This window comes from Asparagus officinalis, chromosome 1 (assembly GCF_001876935.1).
Source record: "Asparagus officinalis chromosome 1, Aspof.V1, whole genome shotgun sequence".
NCBI lineage: Eukaryota > Viridiplantae > Streptophyta > Magnoliopsida > Asparagales > Asparagaceae > Asparagus > Asparagus officinalis.
The window spans coordinates 113,429,988-113,442,315 of NC_033794.1; the positions used below are offsets into that span (position 1 = coordinate 113,429,988).

Below are 12,328 nucleotides of genomic sequence, written 5' to 3' on the forward strand. Positions count from 1 at the left end.
TATGAAATGATAAAAATAGAAGACCTTGCAGGCGAAACTGATTATGAAATTTATGCATGTAGGGCATCCACGAGTGTCTTTAATTCTGGTGGCATTTATCAGTCCATTGTCTATATAATTCTTCTTGAGATTGGATTCGTGGAGTGTGTATATGAAAGCAAGGATCCAAGCGGTCTTCCCCTTGCTATAGCCTTTATCTTGGCATTAAACTTATTCCGTAAGAATCACACTTCATTCTTCCTGGCATCAGATTCTATAGCGTTTATCTCGTTACTTATTCACTTCATTTTGCAGTGTTTACACTAGTTGGAAGATTTATATTTGCTCCTATATGTATGGGGGTATTTATCAGGTACCAATACTTCCACATGCTTGTACCAGTGAATGCTATTGAGAAATTTCTACGAACCCAGAAACCATTGACACCAACAAGATATGCTTATACCGAGATTTCAACAATAACAAATCACTTCAAAGAAAAATTAGGACAAGGGGGCTTTGGTTCCGTCTTCAAAGGCAAACTCCCCAACGGTCAGTTGGTCGCTGTAAAGATGTTGGGAAATTCAAACTGCAATGGTGAAGACTTCATCAATGAGGTCTCCACGATTGGTAGAATTCACCACAAAAACATAGTGCAACTTCTTGGGTATTGTTCAGATGGATCAAAGAGGGCTTTGGTTTATGAATACATGCCTAAGGGGTCACTTGATAAGTACATATTTTCATCATCAAATGGAACCAGTCGACATACTTTTACTTGGGAAGAGCGCAAGGAGATATCGTTGGGTGTGGCTCAGGGAATAGATTACTTACACCGTGGTTGTGATATGAAGATTGTACATTTCGACATCAAGCCTCAAAATATTCTTCTTGATGAATTCTTCAATCCAAAGGTTTCAGACTTTGGACTAGCGAGGCTGTACCCAAAGGAAAACAGCATAGTATCTATCAGCGTTGCCCGAGGAACGATTGGGTATATAGCCCCTGAACTCATATCAAGAAATTTTGGGGTTATATCTCACAAATCTGATGTATATAGTTATGGAATGTTACTGCTGGAAATAGCAGGAGGAAGAAGGAATGTGAATCTACAGGCAGATGACTCGAGCCAAATTTACTATCCTTCATGGATTTATGATCGCATTGATCAAAGAGAGAAGCTTGTAGTTTGTGAAATCACTGAGATTGGTGAAGCAGATAGAGAACTTCTTGGTGAGATTAATGAGGTAGAACGACAGCTATGTAAAGTAGGGTTATGGTGTATCCAAATGCAACCACAAAACCGTCCCTCAATGAGCAAAGTTGTAGAAATGCTGGAATCTGATGCTGAAAACTTACCAATGCCACCAAAGCCTTTCTTTTCCTCAATAGTGTCAACACCTGCAGAACAATTTTATATGGATTCATCAGTCAGTGAATTATCCATCATCTCAGAACAGGATTAACACAAACATGCTTGCATCCTCTCAGAACAGGCTTATCACAAATTTTTAGAAGGTTATGTATCATTCGTGTTGCTAATGGATTTAACTTCAAGGTCCTAATGTCTTGACTCATAAATTGTATGTAATAAGCACAGCTTCAGGGATTAGCTTCACTCAGGCTTTACATGTCTCTAGGAATTCATTGCTCAAGTTATGTTTTCTATAGTGATCCTTCATTTCGATGTAATTCATATTAGAAGATATGTTCATATTGGAAGATATTTCAAGAATGTTTTTGTTGTATCATGATGTTTGGGGAGCCCAACTATGTATAGGTAATATTGGGGTTTAGCAGGTTATCGCCCAGGCAACTTCCAAAAAACGACATCTTTGTTTTATGTAACTACTTAAAGAACATCATGTGACTGACACTTCCTTATACAATGCTTAGGCTACAATAAGATTTATTTTACATCCATGTATATGCGTACATTTTTAGGCTACGGACATTACACTGCTCGAACTTGTATACATGGCAAAGAAATTTCTACATTTTCCCTATCCCATTTACCAACATCCAGTCGTATCTAACTACTTCGAAGACAGCTAGAAATAAGTGTTTTGGTTGTCTTCAGAGGTTAACAACCCACCCTTGGACTAGCTGCTGTGATTAATGTTGGGTAACGCTAACTGTAATGGGGAAACCTCAACAATAAGATTGTTATATTGAAGGGAACACCACTAAAAGTGTGTTTGGATATAGGTAGTTGGAGAACTATGTCTTTCCAACTACATAAAAAATTCGACATGCATGTTTGGTTGGAGTCGCTGGACGATGTTAAACACTAAGAGGTTGTGGCAGCAACAGACTAGGCTGAAAATAGAGGTATTGCTCCTATGTTGAAATTGAAGAGCGAAACAACATCAGGAGTTGGAACTACATGATGTTACAACTCCATAGTTGTTCAAACAACCTCTAACCAAACACAAAAGTGTGATGGTAATTTGACTTTTGCTCAGAGTAAATTGATGAGAATATTGATGTATGAATGTGTTGCTTTACCGGCTTCCATATAGCATATAGATAGCATCGAGCATGGAAAGAGCAAAATAGACTTGTGAATTTCTGCACTTATATATCAAGACTTATACTAGAGTTTGAATTCAAAAATTCAACGTTAAGGTTTAGTCATGCAAAGCCGTAGACTATGTTAAGTTTCAATCAGAGGCTGTGCCAGTCAAAATACAGAATATATACCTTAACGCTCATTAAAAATATGTTGCAGCATGGTTCCTAGAGCATGTTTGGGAACTTTGGATTTTAATCCACTTGGATAATAATCCAGAGTGTTTGGTAAATTTAGTGGATTATAATCCATTTTTAATAGTACAATATTCAGCAAATAGGTGGATTATAATCCATATTGTTGTCAAAATGACCAAAAAAGACGTGAGATTAACGATCAGTTATTAAATAAGCTTTAGATTTTGTGAAACTGTAAGAGGTATAATTGTCTTTTAAGGTCAAAACTCATGGCTTAGAATCCACAAATAAATATAATCCACTTATAGAAACTGGTGTTAAAAAATTTGTGAAAGAAGCCTGTCTTCTCTCTTAACTAGAGTCTAGAGCAACTACCTTGACGTCTGAGTTCCTAAAAGCAAAAACCTTACCCTCTACCTAGAAGGTGCAAAAATATGTTTCTTTTGTTCAACGTGCCTTTTTGAGACTAGTTTTGTAAGGTGCTCATCCTGGGTAAGAAAACTTAAAACTGTTTGTTTTTTGTCTCCAAGTCATTTATATATCATATACAGTAAATCATATTTAAATTGATGGTTAAAATTGAATGTTCTAACGACATATACTTTTGGATTGTGAGGATCCAAAAAAAATCCTACTTGTAGGATCCTAGATAAAGTTCATTGGAACTCTATGCATATGTTGAATAAGTAACAACTAACAAGAAATAACTCTAAATTAATTTATGCATAGTTACTGCTATCCAGAAGTTTCCTAATTATTCATATAAAGATTATTAACTTTATCATCTTCGCTTATGAAAATGAAACTAATTTGGTGCATAATTTTTGTAATTCTGATTCAAAGTTGTTGCCAACACTTCCAACAAACTCCCCATACAGATACCAAAAAAAGCAAACCCAATTCACCCCATGAAACTGGGATTTCAAACCTAAGTTTTATTATCTTAATTTCAAGAAGCAGTCTGCTGCACAACTGCTCTGTGATTCAAGTGTGTCATTGTATTGATATAACAACAGGATCGTGTGTTATGAGGATGTAGAGGCGGCAGGTGCAAATAGATTCTGAACTCATATGCAGAACATGGAACTTATTTTGAAGCTAAATAAAGTTAAAATGCACAACATAACAGAAATAGATTATAAAAGAGAAAATAAAGAAGTAAATATAATAATTAAAGGAAATACAAAAGATAGAAGTTAACAAAGATGTAATTAGAGGGAAAAGTAAATTATGTAAGAAACTAAATACACAGATTTGGATCCTCTCCGCTTCCAAAAGAGTAGTGGAGAGACTACTAATTTAATCGCGGTCGTTGATATGTCTCTGGGGGTTATGACTTATGATTCATACCCTCACAAAGTGCACTCTTGCCTAATTAGCACTCAAACACAAATCACAACTACCCACAAAATAAATCAACAGTTATGATATAGTAGTGGTCTCTCTACTACTTTTTGGTATCAGAGATGATCCGAATCGTAAATAAAGTGTAAATTGGATGACAAGAAACTCTGTCCAGAAAAAGTAAATTATAGTTGCCAGACCTGTGAGTGTTTTGATAAGTATGCAACTTTAGAAAACTTAGGCAAAAGAAATAAAATCCCTTCAAAATAAATAAAATGCAACAACAATAAAGAAGAAAACAATTGAAATACTTCAGCCAAAAGGTACAATTGGAGCTGGTCAGAGCAGAAGGTACATTAAATCTTATGTTGTGGAAGGAAAAAGAAGAAAAAAGAAAGAACTGAAAAGACAGCGCACAGATGCAATGACTATACGTCCTCATTTAATTTTTCTTGTCATATACCTGTGGCAGTTTCTTGGTAAATGAGACTGTCGATCACTATCACAAAGTTAATCTCTAGCTCTAACTGCACATCAACTAGATCATATACTTAACCATTGAACATGACTTGTTATAATCAAAGAGACAGTTCATCTTTACTTCTTTCTGCTACTGATAATCATATTTTTATTATAATTTTATGCCCTCATTATCTATTTTACATGAATAAATATACCATTAATAATTTTTTTAATCTTAAATTGCATGTTAATGAAGAATAAAAGCCCAAGATTTTATCTCTCAACAAAATCCCAAGGAGTTAATGAATAATTAAAGCAAAAAGTCAAAGATCTCATCTCACAACAAAAGCCCAAGAAATTAATGAAGAAAATAAGCAAAAAGCCCAAGAGTCAAAGCCCAAAAGCTCAATGGCTAAAATTGAGTGGCTTTGAGGCTCAAGTTTGATCTAAGGGCTCTTATTCATTGTTATAGACTATAAATAGGGGTGAAGAGTGAGGGGTTGAGGGTGTGAAAAAATTTATAACTTCATTTGGAGAGAAGAGTTACCCTTAAATAAGAATACCTTCCAAATTTGTAACTTCTTGTTACAATTAATAAAAGAATTTTTCACCTCTTCATATTTTTTTCCCTTCTCTTTATTTGATGATGAAGATGAATATGGAGATGAAGATCAAGATCAAGATGGATGTTTGCTTTCGCCTTGAGACTACAACCCTCTTGGGATGTAAATTTCTTCTTTGTTAATATTTTTCTCTTTTTGTTTTATTTTCTTGTTTAAATAGCCAAGAGGTTAGAACCCTCTTGCCTTAGATTTATTTCATACTTATAGAATAGATTTACTTTTATGTCTTTTTTTTCTTGCTTTAAATTCTCGTATTTATTTCTTGCAATTTATTTTGTAGTTTAGTTCTTAGAATTTATTTTGTAGTTTAGAATTTATTTTCTTGTGTTATTCGTCTTGAGGCTAGAACCCTCTTGGGATTAGTTTTTCTTTTTGTTTATTTTTTATTTTTTTTGATTCGCCTTGAGGCTAGAACCCTCTAGGGAATTGCTTTTTCTTTAGGTGTGGAATTAATACTTGTAGGAACTCTAGAAATTGCATGAAACTAGCTTTATTTCTTTTATAATTTGTTAATCATTCTCTTATGCTTAAAATGTTTATGCTTAGGATATTCAACTAAAGAACTAATTGGTAGAAGGAATTCTAGAATTACTATTTAGTTGTTATTCTTTTCATGAGTAATAATTTTACTTAAGATGATAATTTGATAGGTTATACTTTCCTTGAATGGTTTGATAATCTATACTTAATAAATCTAAAGTAGAATGTGATAAAAAGAGAATGATTCATATTTTATAAGTGAGACTAGCTCGTGGATTCAATTCTAGATTCCTCATATCTTTAATTGAATCTTCCATCTCTTCCTTTCTTAATTTTTTTTCTTTAATTCTTGATTTTTCTCTTATATGTTTCTTGATTTTTCTCTTATTTGTTTCTTGATTTTATTTCCTTCATATTTCTTTCTTTTCTTACATTTATTCTTTACTATATCCACTCTCAATCGTATTTTTTGCACACAACCACTCACACTCTCTCTATCTCTCAGGAAACACATTCATCACTCCTAATTGTCACACACACAACATAAGAACCGATTTTAATATTCTCTTACAAACACCTTTCTCATGCGATCGATAATTTTTTATACTATAAATTGATTGGTTGTGCACTTGTAACTTTTCGGATATCATTTATGCCCCATCAGCTTCCAATCCAAATAAACGCCAGTCAGATAACAAGCAGAGAGCAGTGCGGTGAAGGACGCAGGAAATATACTAAATATGAATAGGACTTTTGAAAGTGAACTATTACAAGTGGTTGCAAAAAAAAAAAAAAAAGTAATCTGTTAAACTAATCAATCCATCTCAACTCAAAATCATTTCTTTGAGTTGGACATTGGTCCTTGATACAAGATGCAGAAGATAAAATAGATCGAGCAATGAATAAAAAGTATAATTACATCGAAACATACATATTAATATAACATATGCTTTTCTTGCAAGTGAAGTTTAGGTGTCCGTGTGTGATGGTGTCAGCAGGCTTTCTCCGCTTTTTTTTTTATGCAAAAATTCCACAAGAGGAATTTCACGAGGCATTCTTTATACGAGTAAATCGTTGATGGTTATGTGAACAATCTATGGAAGTTCAAGACCGTATTATTAGTTTTAAAGTTCGAAAGCTCGTTATCACTTGCAGCTATTAGGTAAATTTGCCTTCTTTAACCTTTCTCGTTGGTGTTAGGTAATAAAAATAAAATTAAAAAACCCTAACCCTAACGGAAATACTCGGTGTATATTCAGAAGAAAAATATAGATAATAAGAATCGAAACCTTTGCCGTTAATGAGCATCGTTTTCTCTGCTTCCACCGGCGATTAAAGAAATTTTAGTGAAAGCAAAACACCCAGATGTTTAAAGATCGATGATTCCCCCCTTTTCCGCCCTGGTTAATCACTGTAAAAATTGTAGGAGAAATTTTTAAAACAGCCCATTTTTCAATTTTATTGTGCAAAATCGACCGTCTCAGAAATTAATTAGCAAAAACAACCGAAAAGGGTCGATTTTGCAATTACGGAACTGCACGGGACTAGTAGTCCCGTGCAGTCCGCCTACCCCACTAACTCCGCTTTCTTTTCGTTCGTTTCGTTCCTTCTTTCCTTCTGCGATCTCGTGACCACTCTCCCCCGAAGAAAAAAAAAACCTGCTGGCCTCGTCGACCCCCGCCGCCGATCACCGCCATTTTCCGTCGCCGCCGATCACCGCCATTTTCCGTCGCCGCCGACCCCGACGCTCTCGTGACTGAGCCTTCAACCCCCCCAAACCCTAGCCTTCAACTTCGACTTCGACCCCCTGCCATTTGCAGTCGCCGCCTAACCCTAGCCCTCCGACCTCGTCGCGCATCCGACACCATCGACGCCCACCGAACCCCCATTCTCAGGTGTGTTTTTCTTTTTAATTTTGCTGTTAATTTGGGAGTTAGGGTTTAGTTTAGCAATTATTTACATATGAGAGGGTTTAACAATTATTTTTGAGAGGGATATTCATCAAATTTGCTGTTAATTTTGCTGTTAATTTTGCTAGAATTGGGTAGGATTAGTTTTTATTTTGTGCAATAGGATGAATAATGTGGTTTGGGGGTTAGGGTTTAGCAATTATTTACAAATGATGAATAATAATTAAGGGTGTAGCCATTATTTGAGATTGATTAAGGTAATAAATTTGATGTTGATTTATTCAGATATTAATAGATTATTTGCATATGATGGACTGTGTATTTTCAGTTTCGATGACGAACTCCATATCCATTATTTGTTTCTTTAATGGGAGCCTCGGCGTCGGAGTGAATAATTTGCCGGTGTATGATGGAGGTTCTCGGAAAATGTTCATGCTATCTAAGTCGTGTAATTTTGATGGAATGACTAGGGAAATACACAGAGTTACTAAAATTAAGAAAGAAGAATATACAATTAAGGTGTTCTTCAACTGTCCTATAAATGAGAGTAGAACTATTGCCGTGGAGATTACCGAAGATGAGGAATTGAATGACATGAAACAATTAGTCGAGAAGCAAGCGTCAATTGAGTTGTTTATTGAGAAGTATCCGATTCAGGAATTTGCCCAAGTTTCACGACCTCAAGGAGAGTTTTCTCGGATGCTTGACTTAGACAACGAGTCGATTGGTTTTATGACATCTCCAAGTCAAGAGCCATGGTCTCAACCACAACGTTTAAGTGAGTATTCTATCGGTGGGACGTCAACTAATATATTTAACGACGCTTCAGTTCATGTTACGGGTTACCCACCAGTCGGAGCAATTATAGAAGATGAAGCAGATGATGATTCAGATCATTTTGAAGAAGATGGCGTGCAAATTGATAGCATGCATGTGGCAGCTGGAATAGATGATGACGCCCGTTGGATGGAGCAATTTAACGTTAACAATGATTATGTGGAAGCTGAAGATCCGTTGCCCGACGAGTTTCATAATGAGGATTGGATAAATACTTCTCAAGCTGGATTTGTTGATGTTGGGCCAAATTTACAACGACCTGAGGACTTCACTTTTAAAAAAGGGGATCTATTCGAGAACAAGGAGGCACTGATTTTTGCAATCCGAGAATGGTCCATCAAGAATCGGGTCAAATTAAAGCCGGTAAAAACTAATGCAACAAACTACAATGTGAAATGCTTCTTTAACGATAAGAATGAAGTAGAGAATGCAAATGAGCAAGATGAGAGAAATAAAAAATGTCCTTGGTTGCTAAATGCCGCTGTGAGAAAATCATCAAATGGGCAATTTGTAATATGTAGATATTGCGGACTTCATACATGTTGCAACCCGTCGGTGGATGTCGATGATTATTCTGCATCTTCTTCTTATATATGTAAGCTAATTATGCCTGAAGTTAGAGCTGAACTTGATCTGAATGCAAGTCAGATATTTCAGAGGGTATATGACATGCGGGGGATTAAGATATCTAAATATAAGGCATATGATGCAAGGAGAAAAGCGTTGTCTAAAATTTTTGGAGATTGGGAAAAATCATATGAATTACTTCCACAGTATCTTGAAGCTATCAAACGAAATAATCCGGGTACTGAATACGAAATATTATCCGAAGAGATTGCACCGGGTATGGAGAGGTTCACTCGCGTGTTTTGGGCATTTGGTCCTGCTATTAAGGGCTTCACTTTTTGTCGTCCGCTATTGAGCATTGATGGTACACATTTATATGGAAAGTACAAAGGCGTGCTTCTTGTAGCGACCGGTGTAGATGCAAATGGCGGGTTATTTCCTCTAGCATTTGCAGTCGTGGAGGTGGAGGATACGTCTAGTTGGAAGTGGTTTTTTGAACTTATATACAAGTGGATTCCAAGTGTCCGTGCGCCAAGAATAATTACCTTTATTTCGGATAGGATGAAAGGAATTATAAGGGCGTTACATGAGGGTTTTAGTGCACCACATCACCATCGATATTGTTTAAGGCATATAAGAGATAATTTCAAGAAAAAACACGGTGAGATTAATTTGCAAAATCTTTTGTGGCAAGCCGGGTGTGCGACCGACACATTAGTGTATGAACATTGCAGGGAGAAAATCAAGTCTTTGTCATTAGATGCACATAATTGGATTGAAAATAACTTGAAGCCTCAATTCGAGCATCGGTGGGCATTATGTAAGGATGAGGGTGTGCGGTTTTGCATGATGACGACTAATTGCTCCGAGAGCTTTAACGGCGTTCTTAAAGGAGCACGAGCTATGCCAATACAATCTTTGGTTGCGAGAACATTCTATAGACTAAACGCATACTTCAACAAAAGGCGTGGTGATGGCATAGACTGGACAACACGTTACACACCAAAAAATGAGTCCATTTTGCATAGAAGAATTGAGGCAGCAAGATCATGTCAAATTACTGTATTCAACGACAACGAATGGCAGGTACAAGATTGTGACGGTATCTACACCGTTAAACTATTTGATGTTGATTGCACTTGCACATGTAACATACCACAACTCCAAAAAATACCCTGTGCACATGTGCTTGCGGCTTCTTCTAATCAGCCGGGAGGTGCTAGAATTCCCAGAAATCGGTATTGCTCGCCTTGGTATTCAACAGCTCACTATCAAAAGACATATAGTGAGAGTTTTCATCCACCTGATGATAGTCGGTATTGGCCTGAATATAATGGACCACATATAGTTCCACCTCAGTACCGGAGACAAGCAGGTCGACCACGATCTGTGCGAATTAGGGGAACCATGGATCAAGGGCGAGAAGGAGTGGTCAAGCACAAAAAATGTAGTCTTTGCAAACAACCGGGACATACTCGACCTCGTTGTCCATCTAGACACAATAGATAGCAACTAATTGGTAATTTATATCATTTTTTTATTTTTATATACTTTAATAAAGAAACTGAATTACTATATGATTGATTATTAACATGTGTATAATTATATGTGCAGGTTTGTACACCATGGATCCTGGGCCGGTTAGTGATGAGGTCTTATATGACCAGGCTCAGCATCGTTCACATATTATATCCTGTACAGAGGTAATTCAGTTACTTTATAATTGTAATATTTGCATTTACATAATATTGCATTCTTATACTATCATTGTCTATACAGAGAGGTCCGAGTATCGTTATGGTTGATCAGTGTTGTAAAAAGCGGCAAAAAGCGGGGCTATCGCGGCGCAAATCGCGGAAGCGGGGTAGATGGAATGGGAGCCCTACACCCAATTTCTACCTCAGCTACCCCCAATATGCACAGAATACCAAGTTGTATGGAGAGCTAGAGTTCCTCTTATATGTTTGGAGATAGTAGAAATGCATGTACCGGACCGCGTGCTTCGACAATATGGTCTTGCACAACATGTTCCGCAGTTTGTTGAAAAGATAGAGAGGAAGGCAAAGAAAGGAGGCCAACAAATAAACTGGATGATCGTGCATCAAGCTTTTATACACAAATGGAATGATAGGCATTTTTGTATTGTCAACCAAATTGAACCAACTCCTCGGGAATCAGATTACTACACTTGGTATTGGGACATAACCCGAAGATGGATACTTCATTCGACCACAATACCGGTTGAGTCGCAAAGAGGATATGTGCCCCGGGGTATAGATGAGAGAGAATTAGTAAGTATTTTCATATTTTGATTTAAGTCCATTTTTATTGGTACTTTATGTGTTGAAAAATTTGCAGGTATCAGCAATAGATGAAGTTCAAACTCTTGCAAATCGTGGTTTGGAATTGGCTCGAGCAGGTACGAAAAAATTAAATCTCAAATTTACATTCTGTAATATCAAATTTAATATGAAATTTTGTTTTTGAACTATCTATCGCAGCAGATAGAAATCCCGAAGCACATGAACATGTATCAATATATCAGGCTATAATGCAGAGGCTTCAACAAGCCTTACACCGAACTCACGAAGATCGTCATGATGGACGGGAGGTAAGGTCATTCGTATATACACGACAACAGCGACAAAGTCGAGGACGACGCAGAAATAACGATGAAGCTGGACCTTCCCAACGTGTCGACGATGGAGCTGGACCGTCACAACCACAAACGCAACCGGATCACGAACTCGTCGAAGGGCGGTATGGAGGACGACGAAGACAAAGGAGGAGGAGGAGAGTTCTTGGATGTATGTAAACTACAGGTTATATACATTACAAAACTATTTAGGGATGTGATTTTTGGATTTGTAGTCGATAATATCATGTGATATGTTTGATTTCTAAGTGGGTTTGTGGTGTTATTATGCTGGATTTGTTAGTGGGAGTTTGTGGTGTGATGTGATTTGTTTGATTTGAAATGAGTATGTGGTGAAATCAGTATGTAATTTGTTAGTGGGAGTTTGTGTGGATGTATGCACAGGGACTACATGAAATGCAGTGGTGAAATGAGTATGTGACTTGTTAGAGGAAGTTTGTGTTGATATATGCACAGGAACTACTTGAAATGTAGAGAAAATTGCACAAAAATGTGCACAGCGAGTGCACGGGACTGCTAGTCCCGTGCACTTGGTGTTCAGCAAACGGGTAGTGCTCTCTGCTTAAAAGTCGGGACTGCTAGTCCCGACTTTTAAGCAGAGAGCAGCTGCTGGAACACCAAGTGCACGGGACTGATAGTCCCGTGCACTGGGTTTCAGCAGCGGGTTTGCTGAACACCAAGTGCACGGGACTAGCAGTCCCGTGCACTTCGGAAATCACCCTCCGCTGCAAAACCGACCCTTTTCTCCTGAAAAGGGTCGG

At 37.1% G+C, this 12,328-nt stretch overlaps 4 protein-coding genes across 7 annotated transcripts in view; 3 read left to right on the plus strand and 1 right to left on the minus strand.

The window, feature by feature from the left end:
* Positions 1–1,737, plus strand: part of LOC109829042 (LEAF RUST 10 DISEASE-RESISTANCE LOCUS RECEPTOR-LIKE PROTEIN KINASE-like 2.5) — a 2,612-nt gene extending 875 nt beyond the window's left edge. The window contains exons 2-3 of the mRNA XM_020396101.1: positions 63–217; positions 295–1,737. Coding sequence (XP_020251690.1) covers positions 63–217; positions 295–1,445 — 1,306 coding nt within the window. The 3' untranslated portion in view covers positions 1,446–1,737. The remainder of the gene's footprint in view (positions 1–62; positions 218–294) is intronic.
* The window catches only part of LOC109829044 (rust resistance kinase Lr10-like), a 17,989-nt gene extending 10,975 nt beyond the window's left edge, over positions 1–7,014 (minus strand). Inside the window, exons 1-2 of the mRNA XM_020396103.1 lie at positions 6,887–7,014; positions 1,339–1,380 (exon numbers count right to left, since the gene is read on the minus strand). Coding sequence (XP_020251692.1) covers positions 1,339–1,380; positions 6,887–6,905 — 61 coding nt within the window. The 5' untranslated portion in view covers positions 6,906–7,014. The remainder of the gene's footprint in view (positions 1–1,338; positions 1,381–6,886) is intronic.
* LOC109829041 lies at positions 7,038–10,719 on the plus strand. 3 transcript variants are annotated; one of them, XM_020396099.1, is made up of 3 exons: positions 7,038–10,430; positions 10,526–10,614; positions 10,691–10,719. In XM_020396099.1, exon 1 carries the CDS (start codon positions 7,814–7,816, stop codon positions 10,418–10,420), a length of 2,607 nt encoding a protein of 868 aa, XP_020251688.1. In that variant the 5' UTR covers positions 7,038–7,813; the 3' UTR covers positions 10,421–10,430; positions 10,526–10,614; positions 10,691–10,719. The 3 variants fall into 3 exon arrangements, with proteins under 3 accessions (XP_020251688.1, XP_020251687.1, XP_020251689.1); XM_020396098.1 differs by having other exon boundaries at positions 7,038–10,614; XM_020396100.1 differs by lacking the exon at positions 10,691–10,719 and having other exon boundaries at positions 7,038–10,487; positions 10,582–10,684.
* Positions 10,784–12,036, plus strand: LOC109829045 (serine/threonine-protein phosphatase 7 long form homolog). Of its 2 annotated transcripts, none has more exons than XM_020396107.1 (3): positions 10,784–11,202; positions 11,270–11,330; positions 11,413–12,036. In XM_020396107.1, the coding sequence occupies exons 1-3, from the start codon at positions 10,891–10,893 to the stop codon at positions 11,724–11,726; spliced, it is 687 nt and encodes a 228-aa protein (XP_020251696.1). In that variant the 5' UTR covers positions 10,784–10,890; the 3' UTR covers positions 11,727–12,036. The 2 variants fall into 2 exon arrangements, with proteins under 2 accessions (XP_020251696.1, XP_020251697.1); XM_020396108.1 differs by having other exon boundaries at positions 11,416–12,036.